Source organism: Chlorocebus sabaeus, chromosome 21, assembly GCF_047675955.1.
Source record: "Chlorocebus sabaeus isolate Y175 chromosome 21, mChlSab1.0.hap1, whole genome shotgun sequence".
Lineage (NCBI taxonomy): Eukaryota > Metazoa > Chordata > Mammalia > Primates > Cercopithecidae > Chlorocebus > Chlorocebus sabaeus.
The window spans coordinates 114,983,832-115,004,356 of NC_132924.1; the positions used below are offsets into that span (position 1 = coordinate 114,983,832).

At 40.2% G+C, this 20,525-nt stretch overlaps 1 protein-coding gene across 1 annotated transcript; it reads right to left on the reverse strand.

The window, feature by feature from the left end:
- Positions 1 to 7,489: 7,489 nt before the first annotated feature.
- On the reverse strand, positions 7,490 to 8,670 carry TAS2R38 (taste 2 receptor member 38). Its single transcript, XM_007983199.3, has one exon. The coding sequence runs from the start codon at positions 8,566 to 8,568 to the stop codon at positions 7,567 to 7,569; it is 1,002 nt and encodes a 333-aa protein (XP_007981390.3). The 5' UTR covers positions 8,569 to 8,670; the 3' UTR covers positions 7,490 to 7,566.
- Between the last annotated feature and the right edge of the window lie 11,855 nt (positions 8,671 to 20,525).

Below are 20,525 nucleotides of genomic sequence, written 5' to 3' on the forward strand. Positions count from 1 at the left end.
GCCACCACCATCACGGTTCCACAGGGAGCTCTGCCAGGCCTCCACTGATGTTCACTTAAAGATTAAGAGCTCTAACATTATGCTGCTATAAGGACACATGCACACGTATGTTTATTGCAGCACTATTCACAATAGCAAAGACTTGGAATCAACCCAAATGTCCATCAGTGACAGATTGGATTAAGAAAATGTGGCACATATACACCATGGAATACTATGCAGCCATAAAAAAGGATGAGTTTGTGTCCTTTGTAGGGACATGGATGCAGCTGGAAACCATCATTCTTAGCAAACTATCACAAGAACAGAAAACCAAACACCGCATGTTCTCACTCGTAGGTGGGAACTGAACAATGAGATCACTTGGACTCGGGAAGGGGAACATCACACACCGGGGCCTATCATGGGGAGGGGGGAGGGGGGAGGGATTTCATTGGGAGTTATACCTGATGTAAATGACGAGTTGATGGGTGCAGCACACCAACATGGCACAAGTATACATATGTAGCAAACCTGCACGTTGTGCACATGTACCCTACAACTTGAAGTTTAATAATAATAAATAAATTAAAAAAAAAAAAAAAAAAAAGATTAAGAGCTCTTCAGTCAGCTTGCGATGAATGCTGCCAGGCCTAGAGCTCATTCTTCAAGGGAGTGGATTTCCCTCCAGCCCAGGACAGACTCAGAAATACTGACCAAAAGCCTAGGCCTGGATTCAGGGACCCCAAGATCCTGCTTGGTGCTCTAACCTACTGTGGCTAAATTGGGACCTAAGGTGGAAGGCAAAGCCCCATTTTCTTTTCCTCTTGCTTTTCTCAAACAGAAGGGAGTCTTTCACCATAACCACCACAGCTGGAGATGTGCTGGATCACACCCAAAGCCAACATGTCTCAGAGCCCAAACTGCAGCATATTACGTGGATATCACTGTTGGTTATTCAGGGCCCAGGGTCTCTTTAGTCTGTAGGTGATGCATCCTGCCAGGTCTCCACTTTGACAGGGCAGCACTGAGTTCAATGTAAAGTCTCTCAATCACTGCACTCTCCCTATGCCAAAGAAATGGATTTCTCCACATTGTGTGGCTGCTTCCGGGGTGTGTGGGCAGGGTGGCACAAACACTCTCTTAGCCACTCTGACCTAGGTCACTTGCCCCCCAAGTCCACTGGCTCTGAGCGTTAGCCTAGCACTAAGATTTGACTAGGAATTGCAATCCTTGTGGCCCAATCTGCCCCTCAAGTTTACTTAGAGCCCTAGAGCACTCCATCTTGTTCTGACCACTGGGATAGGCAATTCCCTTCTGGCTAGGACCAGTTCAAATGCTCCCTCCATGGACAGATGTCAGCTGAGTTTCACCTGGTTCTGCTTTCTGCTGTGACAGGGCAGCACTGAGTTCAATGTAAAGCCTCACACCTGCTCTGCCCTCCCTCAAGCATACAGATTCTCCATGCCATGTGGCTGTTGCCGAGGGATGGGGAGGGGTATAGGCTTATATTCAGCCACCTTGCTCCATCCCTTCCTCTTTCCTTTTCTAAACTAATAATTCTTTAAATAAATTAGTCTTCTTTTTTTTTTAACGGAGTCTTACTCTGTCACCCCGGCTGGAGTTCAGTGGTGCCATCTTGGCTCACTGCAGCCTCCGCCTCCCAGGTTCAAGCAATTCTCCTGCCTCAGCCTCCCTAGTAACTGGAATGACAGGTGCATGCCACAATGCCCACCTAATTTTTGTATTTTTAGTAGAGACAGGGTTTCACCATGTTGGCCAGGCTGGTCTCCAACTCCTGACCTCAAGTGATCCACCTGCCTCAGCCTCCCAAAGTGCTAGGATTATAGGCGCTTAAAAATGAGCCACTTTGCCCAGCCTAAATTAGTCTTTTAAATTATGTACAAAACAAAACGTGGAGTTACAAACCAAAGTTACAATAAAACTAGCTTTTAGACTCATAATTTTTAAGTGTATTAGTCCCTTTAATCATGTAGAGAACAAAAAGTGGAGTTACAAAGTGTTGTTACTAACTTACACTAGCTTTTATTAACTGCCCATGTAGCTTTATTAAGGTCTTTTTTTTTTTTCATACAGCTTTGAATTCCTATCTAGTGCTGTTTTGTTTCACCTTGCAGGGGCTCCCTTAAGCACTTCTTGCAGAGCAGATCTGCTGGTAATGAACTCTATTAGATTTTCTTTGTCTGAAAATGTCTTAATTTCTTCCTCACATTCGAAGGACAGTTTATTGAATACAGGATGATTGACAGTGTTGTTTTTAGCACTTTGAATATATTGGTCCAGTGCCTTTCTCTTAAGAGACATGTTTGAAAAATAAAGAGATACTTGAAAGTAGTAGGATAGAAAAATTAACCAAGTGATATAGTTTGGATGTTGTTCTCTCTAAATCTCATGTTGAAATGTAATCCTTAATGTTGGAGGTGGGGCCTGGTGGATTGTGTTTAAACTATGAGGACAGATTTCTTGTGGCTTTGTGCTTTCCTTAGGATAGTGAGTGAGTTCTCATGAGATCTGGATGTTTAAAAGTATAGCTCATCTCCCCTCCCCTCTCTCTCTTGCTCCGGCTCTTGCCATGTGAGATGCCTGCTCCCCCTTCACTTCCCATCATGACTGTAAACTTCCTGAGGTCTCACCAGAAGCAGATGCTGTCGCTGTGCTTCCTGTACAGCTTGCAGAACCATGGGCCAATTATACCTCTTTTCTTATATATTAACCAGCCTCAGATATTTGTTTACAGCAATACAAGAATGACCTAACACACCAAGAAAATGAAAAGCATGTGAAAGCTAGAGTGACTATTTTAATATCAAAGTGAACTTCAAGGCAAGTATTATAAGAGATAAAGTATTATGAGAGATAAAGGTAATTGTAAATTATTTTATAATTCTAAAATTATAAAAGGGTAAATTCATCAAATACACACAGCAATTATAAACATGTAAGAATTTAATATCAGAGCTTCAAAAAGGATGAAGCAAACACTGAGAGGACTACAGAGAGAAGTAGACAAATCCATAATTGTGGTGAAAGATTTTTACACTTCTCTCTCATTATTTGAGATTAAAATGAGACAAAAAGTCAGTAGGAATGTAGAAGATCTAAATAACACTATCAAGCACCTTGACCTAATTGATAGTTATGGGGCACTACATTCAACAACAGCATATCTTTTTCAAATATACATGAATTATTCACAAAGATACACAATATGCTGGGCCATAAAGTAAGTCTCGATAAATTTCAAAAGATTGAAATATTACAGAATATGCTTTCTGATGGCAATGGAATTAAATTAGAAATTAGAACCAATAAGGTATCTAGCGAAGTCCCAAATTCTTGGAAATTAAACAATGGAATTCTACATAAAACATTGGTTAAACCACAAATGTAAAGTATAATTAGATGAAAGTTCAAATTGAACTTAAAAATGAAAATGCAACATATCAGAATTTGTGTGATGCAGCAAAGAAGTGTTGAGCAGGAAACGTAAAGCTTAAATGTTTACATTAGAACAAAAAAAGTTAAATTATTGATCAAATAATCTGCCTTAAGAAGCTAAAACAGGAAGAGAAATTAAACTAAATAAATAATAAATAATAGAACATAAATAGGAAGAAATAAAAGAAGTAGAGAAAATCAGATGAAACCAAATGATGATTGCTTGTAGACATCAACAAGTTGATGAATCACTGGCTAGAACAATAAATAAAAAGAGACAACAAAGTAATCAAAACTGAGAATGAGGGAATAGAAAACCATCTACTACAGACATTCTGATCAAATTTATGGCAAAAAGTTAAAAACTTAGATAAAATGGACAAACTCCTTAAAAAATGAAACCAAAATAGACACAAGAAGAAACAGAAAATCTTAATAGTACTATATCTATTAAATACGTTGTAATTACTTTGAAAAAAGCAAACCTTCATGAATAAAAAACTTCAGGTCCAAATGGTTTTTCTGGTGAATCATATCAAATATTTAGAGAAGAAATAATACCAATCTTACACAAAGTTTTAAGAAAATAAAGATGGAGGAAATGTTTTCTAACTTGTTTCATTAGGCCAGAATAACCTTGTCACCAAATCTTGACAAAGATATGTAATTAAAAAAAGAAAAAAGAAAAATAGAGGTTGGTATTCCACATAAACATATATACAAAGATCCTTAACAATATATTAGCAAATAAAGTAGAGCAACATATAAAGAGAATAATACACTATGACTAAGTGAGGCTTATACCAGGAATGCAGAGTTTATTTAACATTCAAAGATTAATCAGTGTAATTCACCATGTTAACAAAATGGAGAAGAAAAACTGTAGAATCATCTCAATAAATACAAAAAATTTTAAAATAAAATTCAAGACTCATTAATGGTAAAAATTGTTAGCAAAGTAGGAATATAAATGGGCTTTTTACATCTGACAAAGGGAATCTAAAAATGACCTACAGTTAACTTTATACCCAATGATGAAATAGTGAATATTTTCTTCCTAAAAACAGGAACAAGGCCAGAATGTGTATTCACATTAAATCTAATCAGCACTACACTGGAGATCCTAGCCAGTGAAATAAATTTTTAAAAAATAAATAAAGGGCATATGTATGGAGAAAGAAGAAATAAAATTGTCTTTATTTGCTGATGACATGATTAAGTATAAAATTTCAAAGAATCTTCAAACAGCTACTAGAACCAATATATTAATTTGGTATAGTTGTCAGATAATGGTTAACATACAAAAATCAATTGTATTTTTACATGCTGGTAGCAAATAAAAATGTAAACAACTCTATATACAATAACATTATTAAATATTAAATACTTACGAATAATTTTACCAAAAAATTATTTACACTAAAAATTACAAAACATTGTTGAGATAAAGACAAAAAATAAAGAGATATGTTTATAGATTTTCAGACAGAATATTTTTGAATATTTAAAAACTTACCAGTAATGTACCATAATCCGAAAGTGAGGTATTGGTTAAAGACTGGACAAATAGATCACTGGAACACAACATAGAAACCAGAAGAAGATTCATGCATATATAGTTGTATGATTTTCAACAAGAGTTCAAGTCAATTAGAAAATAAAACTCTTCAATGAATGATATTGGCATACTTAGATAGACATATAAAAATGGTAAAGTTCAGCCCTACTTCATACTACACAAAAAAATTAATTCAAGATCAATTATAGACCCAAACAAGTAAAAACTATGAAAATTCCAGAGAAAATCATAGAGACTGTTTTTGCATGTCAGGGGCAGGCAGATATTCTTTATAGCAGACACAAAAAGCACAAGCATTGTAGAAAAAAATGACATTAGATTTTATTAAAGTCATCATTTGTGCTTATCAGCACACTATTAAAAAATAAAAAGGAAAACCAGAGTCTGGGTCAAAATATTCACAATGCATATATCAGACAAAGGACTTGTATCCGTATATGTTATATATATATGTATGTTTTTCATATACATATATGTATGTATATATACACACACAAATCAATGAACTTCTACAAATCAATAATAAAAAGACAACTTAATATAAAACAGTTGTGTATACATAGGAGTTGTATAAGAATACATATATGTATATTATCAGACATACACAAATGCTACAAATCAATAAACTCTTATAAATCAGTAATAAAAAGATAACTCAATATTAAAATGGGCAGTTACTTTATAATAGAAAAAATACAAATAGCCAAGAAGCACACAAAATTGTTCTGCATATCATGAGTTGGAAGACAAATGCAATGGAAACCACAATGAGATACCATTTCATCCCCACTAGAATGGCCAAAATTAAAAAGACTGACAACACCAAATGTTGTTGAGAATGTGGAACAGCTCTCCTACATTATTGAGGGGAGCATAAAATGTTAGGATCACTTTGGAAAACTCTTTAACAGTTTTTATAAAGTTAAATGAATATAAATGTTTTAACATAGTAATTTCACTCCTAGGTATTCACTTGAGAAATGAACCTATGCCTACAAAGAAATGGATTCAAGAATGTGTATAGAAACTTTATTCATAGTAGCCCCACACTGTAGGCAATGCAAAATGTTCAGAAATAGTGAGTAAGTAAGCAAGCAGTGACTCATATAATATTATGGGTGAATCTCAGAAACACAATGTTAAAAATAAAGCCATACACATAAACATATGAAAAGATGCTCCATCTCTACACCGACAGGGCATCTAGAAGAGTGGATCTCAACATTGGCTGCACCTTGAAATCACCTGAGGAGCATTAAAGAAAATGAAGCCTCATTTTATCTCAAGATATTTGATTTTATTGGTCGTATTTGGCCTGGACATTGAGATTTTTAAAGAGCCCCTTAGATAATTTCAATGTGCAGCCAAGAGCAAGGACCGACGTCTTTGAGGGAATCCTAGGACAACTTCAGTGTCCACCAAGGAGAGGAAGCCAGATGAAGTTGCAAATTTGGTAGCCACTGGAGGTGAAGAAATGGCTAATTTTTGGAGGAAAACTGAGGTGAAGATTTGGATCTATTAAGACCAAGTGCCTGAGAGGAGGAAACAGTTCTCTGGTGCCACAGCTGGCAGAACTAAGAGCCTTGGTGGTGAGCTGCTACAACTGTGAAGCCTGTGAACTGTGAAGCCTAAGATTTAAATGTCTGGAATACCTTGTTTTCTCCTGAGTCTTTCAGTACTTGATTTGAGGAGCGCCTTCCTGGCTGGGTTCCTGTGCAGGAATACAGAGAATGCCAAATCTCTACAAATATACCTTTCAGCTGGGCAATTTTGATAGGGCCCCCAACTAGAGAGACAAATACTTGGTACCAGGCAAAACACCATCTTCAAAGGCAAACTGGGCATAGCCAGAAAGTCCACACAAGGCACCTACTGGCATCCAGGTCACCTACTAGACAAATATCTGCTTCTCTTCCATCATTATAAAGTAGGTCAAAGTGCATTTCTGAATCAGTGTATTTTCAGACAAAATACACTATTCTTTTGTGCCTCTTGAAGTTGAAGTTACGTGGTACCTCTTGAAGCTGAAATTATGACATAATTATCTTTCCAAGTTTGTCTTTGTTTCCATGAAAATTGTGGAGCTTGAAGAGGATTACACACTTATTGTAGTAGTGAATATTTCCAAATATGATGCTAGCACCAGTTCTGAGAAAGAGGTTTAGTAGTCATGTTAAAAGTCAAACATATTATCTTGGGATATAGATATTTCAGAAGAGGTGATTTCTCATGGTTTGATTCACACCAATAATAAGCTATAGTATATAAAGGATTTACACCAAATACCTCACCTAATTATTTTGTTCATTTTATCAAAACAAACCTAGGGTACCAACAACATTATTCTTGCCTAGGCCATGTATAGTGCATAATTATTTTATTCATCTATAAGTTAGTTCATTGATACAAAGTGGAGAGAATTTCAATTGTGTTTTACAGAAGAAATCGGAAGGCTTTGTGAGGAATCAGAGTTGTATTCCTGAGGAATCAGAGGCATATTCATGAAGACTCACAGGCGTATTAAGGAAGAGTTCATTTTATGTCCATTCTCAGCACAGTGTCCTGGAATCTGCCATGTGGTCGGCTCTTACCTTCAGGCTGCTCTGAGCCCAGAGCAGAATGGTTGTCACAGCTCTCCTCAACTTGGCATTGCCTGAGATCAGGACGGCTGCATGCCCAGAGGGACAAGCTGCCATTATCCCAACACAAACCATCACCCCTATTTTGTCATGCCACAGAATAAGTAGGGGCACTGAGATGAAGGCAGCACAGGATGATATCACAAAGAAGCAGAAAAAGGAGATAAGAGACTTGAGGGCTTTAATGTGGGCCTCCAGGCTGGGGTCACGAGAGTCTCTGGTATAGACCTTCATTGTCCTCATGTGCCTTCCCAGGGAGACAGTCAGCATCCCAGAAGAAACCAGAAACAATAGGAAAGGAGGGACAGACCACAGATAGCAGAAGAGAAAGGAATAAAATAAGTTGAGATCTTTAATCTGCCAGTTGAGCCTTGTATTGTTATTCATGAATAGCACAGTTGTGACTGTGAAGTGAAGTCTGCCAAAAAAGCACCAAACACAGAGGACAGTGCAGATGCAGGAGCCAAGAATAATCCCCAGGAGCATCTGGGAGATCTTCCTGGAGACCCAGCTTGCCAAGCAGATCAGGAAGGTGTGAGAGAAACGGATGAGCTTGGAGCAGTAGAGCAGGCTGAGGCAGGCGGCAAGCCAGAGGTTGGCTTGGTTTGCAATCATCCATAGCATGAGGATGGCTTGGTAGCTGTGGTTCAGTGGTTCACTCAACTTCTGGAAGTGGGTAAGCTGGATAGCACTCAGGAAGAGCAGTCCATGCAGGAAAAGCCGGCTGATGCTGAGACACAGAAGCACACAATCACTGTTGCTCAGTGGCTGCCTCTTCACTACGTCCCAAAAATTCACCAAGGAAATGAAGGCGTTGGTCAGAAACCCCACTGCAAACTCCAGGACTGAAATGAACAGAAATGTGCTCCTGACTTCATAAGACACAGTGCAGATGTGAGTTAGAGTCAACATGATGTCACTTCTCTAATTGGCTATTCTACTTCTCTTCTCTAGTTGGCTAATCTTCTCTAGTTGGCTACTCTAAAGACCTAGTTGCCACCCAGTGGAGAGAGGTAAATGTACGTTCCAAGCCAGGACCTTTCCTTCACAAAGCATCCAGTTCTTTGCCTAGATCTATCCCAAAGCAAGAGCATCAAAAGTTCTGGCAGGAAACTTAGAGGGATGTTGTTTCTCTAGAACATCTCTTGGATACATATAAGAGCTTATCATACAGTGGAAGGCTGATGGTTCTACCTCTTGGGTGATGCAAGATTAATAAATCCAGGTGTTCCTGTACAACTGCCTCCCCAGAAGGCCACAGCACAGCATCAGGGATGCAAACAAAACAGAGCCTCAATTTCCCAAATCCAGTTTTGCATGCCCATCTGGACCTGTGAGGGTAGAGAAGAGAACAGGATTTGCTTATGGGTTTTGAGAAAACCCACAGCAGGCAAAGCAGATATTCTTGGTGATCTAAGGTTTGAAATAGAGTCTCTTTTCATTTGCATTCCTTCTCTCACCTGTGAAGTAATGACTTATCACAGGCTGTGTTTTTAATATAGACAAACGCATGGTTCCTTTCCATGTGTCAGTGTATGACTGCAGTTTTATTTACTATTGCCAAAGGTTTCATGCAATCATCATTATTATGCCAGGCACTGTGCTTGGCAAGGAGAATATTAACATGAACAAGACTAGCACTGTGTCATGAAGGAAGAGGAAAGGGGGCATAGCTGGTTCAGATTATTATTATTTTTATTTTTTTAATTAGTATACTTTAAGTTCTGGGGTACATGTGCAGAACACGCAGGTTTTTTACATAGGCATACACGTGCCATGGTGGTTTGCTGCACCCATCAACCCATTATCTGCATTAGGTATTTCTCCTAATGCTGTCCTTCCTCTTGCCCCCCACCCCCTGACAGGCCCTGGTGTGTGATGTTCCCCTCTCTGTGTCCATGTGTTCTCATTGTTCTACTGCTACTTATGAGTGAGAACATGTGGTGTTTGGTTTTCTGTTCTTGTTTTAGTTTGCTGAGAATAATGGTTTCCAGCTTCACCCATGTCCCTGCAAAGGACATGAACTCATCCTTTTTTATGACTGCATAGTATTCCATGGTGTATATGTGCCACATTTTCTTTATCCAGTCTGTCATTGATGCGTATTTGGGTTGCTTCCAAGTCTTAGCTATTGTGAACAGTCCTGGCTTGAATTATTACAGGAGCCTTTTAACTGTTCTTTCTGCTTCCCAACTCCCTTACTCTATTTTCCACAAAGCAACAGTAGCAATCTTGACAAGATATAACTTAGAGCCTGTCATTCACCTGTTTAAACCTTTCAGGGCCTTTAAACTCCCTCACTATTATTAAAAGAAAAACCTTATCCAAATTAAGTTTAACAGAGTTTAGTTGAGCAAAGAACAATTGATGAATTGGGCAGCCTTCAGAGCCAGAGTAGGCACAGAGACTCCAGCGCAGCCACGTGGTGGAAGATTCAGGGACAGAAAAAGGAAAGTGATGTACAGAAAACAGAAGTAAGATACAGAAACAGCAGGATTGCTTACAGCTCAGCATCAGCCATATTTGAACACAGTTTGAATAGTTGGCCACCACTGATTGGTCAAAATTTGGTGATTGGCACAAGAGTAGGCTATGGTCTGTTTACAACTCCATTTGTTTTACAGTTCACAATGTACAGAGAAACGTTTAGGCTGAACTTAAAATATGTAGTAAGGTAGCTTTAGGCTAAGCTGGATTTAACACTATAAAAAACTAAGTTCCTACAGTGGCCTACAGGTCCCACATAATCGGAGCCTCTGTTCCTGCTCAGATGTCATCTTCGTCTCTGTTTCCATACCAGCCTCATGGACCTTGTTCCTGTTCTGTGAATTCACCAAGCACCCTCCTACCACAGAACCACTGAACTTGCACTTTTCATTCCCTGAATTATTTTTCCTCTATGTCCTCCCGAGTCCCACTTTATTTTTAAAAGATCTCCTCTCATAAGTCATCTTATTAGAGAGACTTTCCCTATGAATTGTATCCCTTGCCCTATATTAGGTGCATACTATAATACTTAACCTGTTTTGTATTTCTGCATATATTCAGTTATTTATTATCTATACCCACCACCCCCCACTAAAAATGTAAGCTTCATGAGGGTATTGATTACTTAACATGTATTTTTGAATGAATGAAGTTTTTGTAAACAAAACATTTAGTAGTCTATAGCATCCCATGTTATATTTTTACATAATGTTGTATTATATTTTTAACATTCCAGGAATTATAACATATATGTCTATAATTTCTGAAGTCTAGCTTTTTCCCCTTTTAAACATTTTCAAATATTTGTTGAGCTCTGGCCTTCCAATATTTCTAACTCTCCTTGATTTCTAAAGGAATTGGATGGATTTCATGATCACATCTATAAGCTCTGGAAAAATTCAGGCTAGTTACTCAGTGGAGATTGGAGAACGGATTATTTAGAGACTGGTTGTTATTTTCCAACGTTTCCTCCCACTCTGGTGCTTCTTTCCCACTTTTATAAATGCTATGACTTTTCCAGTTCTTTTATGATTGCTCTTCACGTTTCACTCACTCATACTGGGGAACGAGTGAAGATGGAAGGAGAAGAGCAGTTGAGTGGCTCTGCTTTGGCTTGCTATCTCTTGTGTGATAACATCTTCTCTAAGAAGTGGAGCTTGTTCTGCCTAGTGCTTTGCTGGCCCCCTCAACTTACTCTTTATACACAGCCACACTTTGGGCATCCTACTTTCTCTAAGTGTGCTCCCAGCTTAGAGGCAAAGGCTTGTGTTGAGTGTGTGGGCTCTGGATCCAGGCCACCTTGAGTTAAGGTCTGGCTCTCCTGCTTACTCACTGTGTGATCTTGACAAGTGATCGAACTCTTTCCATTCATCTCAGATGAAATGGAGATGATCAAAATAATGCACACCTCAGAGGGATGCAAGGATTACCTAACTTAACACACGTGATGTGCTTGGAATTGTGACTGGCACATGATGGCCCAATCAATAAATGTTAGTTATTATTACCACTGTTCTAATGTGTTGCTCTTGATATTCCTCACCCAGTCCTCTTTTTTTGCATATTCATTTAAAATACTCCTTTAATCCTTCAAGAGTTATTGGTGCTGTCCTGTTGGTGTTTTTAGATGCTTTCTCTTTGTATTTTTTATGTTTTCTTTTTTTATGTTTTTTTTTATGTTTTGACTAAAGCTCCTTATGTATTATTAGTAGTGACATAAGTCAGTGATTACTAAAGATGTTCACTTTTGTTTTATTCTGAATTGTTCATATACAGATATTTATATAGTCCTTATTTGTGCATCATGATGTAGCAGCTGTATTTAATTTTGTTTGTGACCACTTCATTTGGGTCATTCATGCTTACAGAGTGTCAAACACAGACAGAGTTCTGCACTTTCAACTTAAGCTAATTTTCTCCTTGTCTTCACCACACCAGGTGGCGGTATTGCACTAAAGGTGTTTAGAAAAGATGTTTGCCTCCCTAAAAAGTCTAGGTAGAAACTTGCTCCACTGCACAAGTGGAGATATATAACTGGACAGTTAGAGCCATTTATATTAAGACTATAACCTTTTATTAAAAAAATAAAGTTCTTTATGTTATTTCTAGGAACACCAGATCCAGCCTTAATTTTTCAGTAATCAAGACCATCTGGCTAACACGGTGAAAACCCCGTCTCTACTAAAAATACAAAAAAATTAGCCGGGTGTGGTGGTGGGCACCTGTAGTGCCAGCTACTTGGGAGGCTGAGGCAGGAGAATGGTATGAACCTGGGAGTCAGAGCTTGCAGTGAGCTGAGATTGTGCCACTGCGCTCCAGCCTGGGAGACAGAGCGAGACTCTGTCTCAAAAATAAATAAATAAATAAAAAATAAAATAAAAATTTCAATAATCAAGGGCTCTTTCAGAGAAAGGTAACACAAACCTTCATTTATACTCCCCCTCCATTTGACTTATGTACACACATTGTTTGGAATTATCTAAATAATCTCATTTGTAGACAGTCCTTAGCAATTGGCTATTTTTTGAAAAATGGTTTGCTCAGGAAAATAAAAACAGTAAAGTCAACTGCAAATGCCAGTAATAGCAGTGGTAGGCACATGAAAGCTCCTTATTTGTTATTAGTAGTGATGTAAGTCAGTGATTATATCTTTATCAGATGTAATAAAAAAAATCTTAGTCCCTGGATTTTGCAACTAAACGGATGTTAAAAATTCTTAACCTATATAAATTTGTGTTTAGACTTTTGCTGCCATTTATTTTTGGAGATTGGAATTCCATTCTTTGATTTTTAAAAATTGGTCTTTGTTAGCTTGACAGAAGAACACTATTATTAGTAATATCAAACCTCATTCCCTTAAAATACCTTGTTTAGATGTTTCCAATGACTAGAGAAATGGACATACCAATATATGTTTATTAAGAACAAAATATATTCCAGCTGTTGTAATGGGCATTGAGGACACACTGGTGAACAAAGGGTATTAGAGGAACTGAAAGAGCACAGCTTAAAGCCGTAAAAGTAAAGCCATAAAGCTTAAAGTAAGCCATACCTTATTTTAGAGGAAAAACACCACTAGATGACTTCAAATAGCAGAGTTAACTGAAAGAAACAATGTTGGGGGAGAGACTACGGACCGGAAACAGACAATTGGGGTAGCGTCAAAAGGAAACACTGGCAGTGGCCATCATCAACAGCACTCAAGACAGATGAAATGGCACCCAGGAAGTCGACGAGGCAGGAAGGAGCTCGGTGCTTTCACAGGTAGAGGGGAGGCCCGCGTAGCTGGCTTGTAGCCACAGGTGAGATTGGAGGTGAGACTGGGCTCAGGGCCGGGGCGACTTCTTCCACTACCGCGAAATTACAATATAAAGTAACCAGTGATTGGCTATCTCCCATTCTTCCCCCGTGATTGGCTATCTCCTGTTCTCCCCCTGCCCGAATTCCTAGAACAGCGAGACAGCTGGGAAAAAACAGACCTAGGAGGAGTCTCTGCACCTCCAATCTCCCCAAATAATCAGGCAAAGCAATGGACTCCAGCTTTTCCAGGAAGTTCCAGCTCCCCTGCGATCAAGTCCTCCCCGATCGCTATTTAACAGCTCCCACCAGGTGGCGCCAGAACACCGCGAGACCTGGAATTCCTGGCAGTCTCGCGGCGCATCCTCACCTCAGCCATTTAAATCTAACAGTAATGTGGTCCCATATCTCACGCAATTGAAATTTTAGACTCCACTTACTGCGTTTTCCCTTGAATCTCACAGTTGCCCTGCGAAGAATGTAATGATATTTCCATTGCACTGATGAGAAAGTGGTTTCAGGAAGGTTAAACAGTTAAATATCTTGGCCAAGGGGACTAACCTACTGAGGAGCTGGGATTCCAACCACAGGTATTCTGATTTCACTTTTGGCGTTCCTTCCTCTAAGCCTAACTCCCAATCTAGAGTACGGGCTGGAGGAGATACCCTTACTTTGATAAGATGCCTGGTAACATTTTTTCCTACCTCAGCCCTATCTAAGCTTTTTTCTTTCTTTTTTCTTGGTTTTTTTTTTTTTTTTTTTTTTTTTTTTTTTTTTGGCGTGGGCAGGGGGAGTGCAATTGCTCTTGTGGACTCCTCAGGGCGATAGAGAGAGGCGGGTGATAGCTCATTCCATTCCCAGGAGAGAGAGAAAAATTGAGCCTGGATAGGTTTATATCTCAGGAGACCACTGTTCTGGTAAGGGAAAGGAGTGGGGGAAAATTTCGCTGCGCTTGTTGAAAGAACAGGTCGATCTATGCAACAGGTTAACATAGCTATTCATAAGTTAGAGCCCTAGAGCGTAAAAGGAAATTCCTCAGAATTTTTTCAGGTGGATCTGGGATGATGTCTTCCTTTACTCACTTCCTATAGGCTTCCTATATCTTCTTTGCTTCCATTATACTTTATTCATAGCACTATTGTAGCACTTACCATATGTATTGAAATATGTATTTGTGGCCGGGTGCAGTGGCTCACGCCTGTAACCCCAGCACTTTCAGAGGCTGAGGCGGGCAGATCACAAGGTCAGGAGATCAAGACCATCCTGCCTAACACGGTGAAACCCCATCTCTACTAAAAATACAAAAAAAAAAAAAATTAGCCAGATGTGGTAGTGGGCGCCTGTAGTCCCAGCTACTTGGGAGGCTGAGGCAGGAGAAGTGTGAACCCTAGAGGCAGAACTTGCAGTGAGCCAAGATCTCCCCACTGCACTCCAGCCTGGGCGACAGAGCAAAACTCCATCTCAAAAAAAAGTATTTGTTTACATGGGTATCCTCAATTATATTGAATTCTTCAAGAGTAGCGATTATGTATTGTTCTTTTTTTACTCCTTATTGTATATGACAAGTAATTAGATTTTTGTTGGTTTATTTGGCCATTCACTTTAAATCCAAAGTAATGGTTTGACCAACCTTGCTTTCTTATGAATGTAGGTACGTTGGCTGTGCTTAAATCTAGGTGAATTCACTCCTGGGTTTCTTTTTATATTTATTTCCTTTTATGAGACAAGGCCTCACTCTGGTGCCCAGGCTAGAGTGCAGTGGTGTGATCTCGGCTCACTACAACTTCTGCCTCACGGCATTAAGCCATCCTCCCGCCTCAGCCTCCAGAGTATCTGGGACTACAGGTGCACACCTCTATGCCCAGCTAAGTTTTGTATTTTTTTGTAGAGACAGGGTTTCACCATGTTGCCCAGGCTGGTCTCAATCCCCTGAGCTCAAGCCATCTGCCCTACTCAGCCTCCCAAAGTGCTGGGATAACAGGCGTGAGCCACCGCGTCTGGCCTCCTGGGATTCTAACATGTTTTCTGCACAGAAGATCAAAGGCTGAATGTCTTTATAACCCATTATGTAGCCATTCAGGAGGGCACTCATCCTAAGAGAAGAAAAAATTAGGTAGTGAAATGATCCAGTAACAAAACTGTAGGCACCAAAGTGTAGGCAGGCTCTTGTTCGGGGGACATGGTGTTTGCTATGAGGCCTTGTCCTCTGTTCCAGTCCTATGGACTCTGTCCGAATCCAAAGAACAGTTCATTAAGTAGGCGCTTTTGGCTGCAAGCAGTAAAGATTCATTCAGGTGAGCTCCAGTAATATGGATTTTTATAAGCTATATCAATAATTCTCAAGGCTTAAGGTGCCCCACACTAGGGAGATCAGGATCACCAGGGACTTGTTAGAAACGTAAGGCCCCTGACCGATTGAATAGAAACCTCTGAAGGTGTTCATGACTCTGTGTTCTAACAAGCCATGCAGGTGATTCTGATGCACACTCATGTTTGACAACTACTGGGATATAAGAGAGGATGATTTTCCAGGACTTCAGCAATGAGCCACACTTCACGGAGATTAAACATCACTTGGGTGCTGAAACTTTATTCAGGACCCATATTGAGTTTTTTTTAGTGGTAGGAGTTAATTGCCATTCACCTGAATGCTCCACTGTAAGTGAGATTCAGACTCTTGTTAGAAATTGAAGAAGACTTTTGATGGTTTTAGGTGGTATAGCGCCAAGAGTTCCAGGAATTCTCAAATCTAGCTCTGCCAGTTATTCCTGTTACCTGAGAAGAACAGCAGCAAAGGGGTGTAATGTGGTTATTACTCTTTTAAATGTGACAGCAGCACCCAACAGCTCTCGCTGCAGAGCCCTGGCATCAGTTGGGTTGAAGCAAGCAGTAGGCCTAGGTAGAATCCACACACCCAACTTGCCATTCTTCCCAGGGTAGTTACTACCAATCGCCTATGCAGTGTTCTCCCCATTGTCAACAGAACTTTGGTGTTTATTAGGCATGTCGGTATTCCCAATTTAAAAGAACTACAAATCTCATCCTTCTTTCAGATAGGAATGTCCAAATGACACAAGAAAAAGTAATTGGATGGAGTTTCTTAGAAAGCCCTTGTTGCATTTCCCTTTTTCTGTGCCTGAACTCGAATGTTATTGTTGGACTCTAACCATGAGGCAAAAGCCAAGAGAATCTCAAAGGCTTCACTCTGAAATCCTTGACGGCTGAAACCACACCAGCAACTACTCTTTTCCAGCCTTCTCATTATGTGATAATGGGAAACTCTTATGTCCTTAAGCCACAATGCTTGGAACATTATTATCAGAAGTTGAATGCAATTACTAACTTATCCAATATTAAACCTATATCTTGGGACCAGAATGCGGAAGAGTGGAGAGAGGGAGAGAAGAAGTGGGAGGGAGAGAGAGAGAGAGAGAGAGGGAGGGAGAGAGGGGGAGAGGGAGAGAGAGAGAGAGAGAGAGAGAGAGAGAGAGAGAGAGAGAGAGAGAGAGAAAGAGAAAGATTACTTACCCACTTATTTGGAGAAAGAGAGAAAGAAGAGATAACTTACCTGCATGAAGGATCTTGGATCTAATTGCCCATCTAAGCATGGGAAGCCAAGGGTGGAATGGAGAGAAGGGCAGCCTGCTTCCTGTCTAGGTTTGCTTGTCAAGAAGAGGCAGGAAACAAGAACTACAATAGAGGAAACCGAAGAAAAGATGTCTTTACTTTCTACATTTTAAGATATATTGTTTTTGTCCACATGTATTTGTTAAAGGGAGGTTGGCAGAGTGGTACTGGTATAAGGACATGTGGTTAAAGATTTTCTCACACAGTTTTTATTTCTGTTTTTCTAGTTTTTCATTTTGTTCTTGCTACTAATTGATCTTGCTAGCAATTCTTTCTGTGTCTTACACTGAGAAAGAGAATCTGAGTGGTTGAGTGGTGACAGAGTGGGATGCTTCCTGAGCTGTAGGCCAATTTAAGGATTGGCTGTCTTTGGGTTAGGTGCCCATCCCTGGTCCCAGCATCTTTAATGGCAGCATGGAACCTTGTGATTAGGGACATAAGATCACTTTTCTCAGCAGGGACTGGTGGGTGGGGATTCCTTTGGAGGGATCTCTGGACCCCTCTTAGAGTTTTATTTTGTTCACAAACATGAGCTAAGGATGAGGAGGTTTTAAGTAAAAGCTGATAGAGTTGTAAGCCATTGGATGACAGCCCTTCCATGCTTCTTCCTAGCAGATTTCACATAAGAGAACACTGTGCAGCACTGACACTTGGAGGGTTCTTTCTCTGTCTGCAGACACGGGAGCTCAAGCCGTACCCAGAGACAGTGTGGACATGGCGATTCCCAGAGAGCAGACCAGAAGGAGAGGGAGGTACCTGGAGGAAGGATGCTGAGCCAGAGAAGACAGCAAACATGACAGAGACCGTACATGGCTGTAAGACATTGTTTGTGAATTTAAGACATTTCCTACTGCATTCTTTTCACATTTTTCCTTTGGGGTAGGGGACTGAGGGGAAATATACCTACCAGTGGCTCATTATAGGGGAACATTTCTGTAGAATTTAATGTTTGATGTTGAAAAACAATTGTGTACATTTGCATACTATTATATTGTACTACCACAATTTTAGCAATTCAAAATATTGATTGAAATTACTTATTCTTTTCCACAAATCTTGAACTAGAATGGAATTTCCAAGAAAATGCATTATGAATCTCTCAATATGCCACCACATACCTCCTATGGTATATGTACCCTCGTCTAAAAAATAGAACTCAATGGGGATGCCAAACCCCATGGGGAGGGACTTTGTGGAGATTTGAAGGTCCTACAGTTGCAAGTGGTGGTAAAAGCCAGAAAAGTGCAGATAACAGGAGGATAACTTTTTGCTCATAGGGTAGACTATGATTAGACATTTTTGGTGGAGATATTTATTTATACCGGACAATGGGAGACAACCCGAGCCTGTCATAGCAGGGCTAGCAGGGACCATTTTGTCACATGGCACAGAAACTCACAGAAACTGGAAGTTAGGATAGTGGTGGTGCTGGTAGTTGTGGTGGTAGTCATAGGCATAGTAAAGGCAGTGTTTTGGTGAAGAAATAGCAGAATCACATGAAATTAAGTTGTACCCTGGCTTTCACAGAAATGAAAAGAATACTGGCAGTTAATGTCTCTGCTTTTCCTTTGGGTTTGAATGTTTTCTTTCTGCTACTCTCTACATGTATATCCCATTCTCTTTTGGACAAACAAGGATTTTCACTAAAACTAATTTCTGCATCTTAATAACATGCCGTAATCCCACAGACATAGTGCTCACTCAGTGCAGTATGATTCAGGCACCGTCTCTCAAATCCAAATTTTTGAGAGGGTGAATCCATCTGGACGAGGTCGGATCATCTGTCCAGCTGGTTCACTTGGCTGAGATCAGAGTATTAGGGTCATGTTGAGCTTCCCACACAGAAGTGGACCGTGCAGGTGTCAGAGAGGCACAGGGGAGGGGGCCATGGAGGAAATGATGGGGGTTTCTAGAACAAGATTTGAGCTTGAAGAGAAATAGCTATTTCCGAGGTGAGGATGGTAGAATTTGACAACTGATAGGATTTGAGGGATTCCTGTTTGGGAGACTTGGTGGCAAATCCACTTTGAATTTGTTGAATGAATGAACAAACATTTAGTTTGAAAAAGCCATTTTCTGTATTTACTACTTTCAAACCCTACGAACATTGGATTCCTGGATTGAAATTAAATTAGTTTAATGAGTTTAATTAAATGAGTTTAACTCCACCACTATATGAGTGACCTTTAGCAACTCATTTCTCTTAGTTTCTGTTTCCTCATTTATACACGGGCATTAAAAATACCTGCCCTATCTTAAAGGATTGTTGTGATCAATGAAATAGTACAGATTAAAGTACTTTGGGGCTGGGTGTGGTGGCTCATGCCTTTAATTTCAGCACTTTGGGAGGTCAAGGTGGGTGGATCACCTGAAGTCGGGAGTTCAAGACTGGCCAACATGGTGAAATACCATCGCTACTAAAAATACAAAGATTTGGCCGGGCGCGGTGGCTCAAGCCTGTAATCCCAGCACTTTGGGAGGCCGAGACGGGCGGATCACGAGGTCAGGAGATCGAGACCATCCTGGCTAACCCGGTGAAACCCCGTCTCTACTAAAAAATACAAAAATCTAGCCGGGCGAGGTGGCGGGCGCCTGTAGTCCCAGCTACTCGGGAGGCTGAGGCAGGAGAATGGCGTGAACCCGGGAGGCGGAGCTTGCAGTGAGCTGAGATCCGGCCACTGCACTCCAGCCTGGGCGACAGAGCGAAACTCTGCCTCAAAAAAAAAAAAAAAAAAAAAAAAAAAAAAAAAAAATACAAAGATTAGCCGGGTGTGGTGGTGCATGCCTGTAATCCCAGCTACTCCAGAGGCTGAGGTGGAAGAATTGGTTGAAACCAGGAGGAGGAGGTTACTGTGAGCCGAGATCACACCACTGCACTTCAGCACTTTAGCCTGGGCGACAGAGCAAGACTCTGTCTCAAAAAAAAAGAAAAAAAAAAAAAATTAAAAGGTACTCTGAAAACTGCAAAGTGTCGCAAAAATGCAAAGTTTTTTTTGTTTGTTTTTTGTTTGTTTGTTTGTTTGTTTGTTTTGAGACAGTCTCACTCTGTCACCCAGGCTGTAGTGCAGTGGCGTGATCTCAGCTCACTGCAATCTCTGTCTCCCAAGTTCAAGCGATTCTCCTGCCTCAGCCTCCCAAGTAGCTGAGATTACAGGCGCCCGCCACCTCGCCTGGCTAGTTTTTGTATCTTTAGTAGAGACAAGGTTTCACCATGTTGGCCAGGTTGGTCTTGAACTCCTGACCTCAGGTGATCCACCCACTTCGGCCTCCCAAAGTGCTGGGATTATAGGCATGAGCCACCGTGCGCGGCCAAATGTAAAGTTTTATGTGAATACTAGATGATGTGTTATTCCTAAAATTCTCTCTGTACTCATACTTGTGTGTGCATGTGTTCTTGTCTGTGGTGGTGAAGAGGAAGGAGTAGAAGACAGTGTAAAGCTGCTAAATAATAGACATTT

What these genes read in the sequence shown, in the direction of transcription:
- TAS2R38 (XM_007983199.3), bottom strand. Translation starts at nt 8,568, where the DNA reads ATGTTGACTCTAACTCACATCTGCACTGTGTCTTATGAAGTCAGGAGC.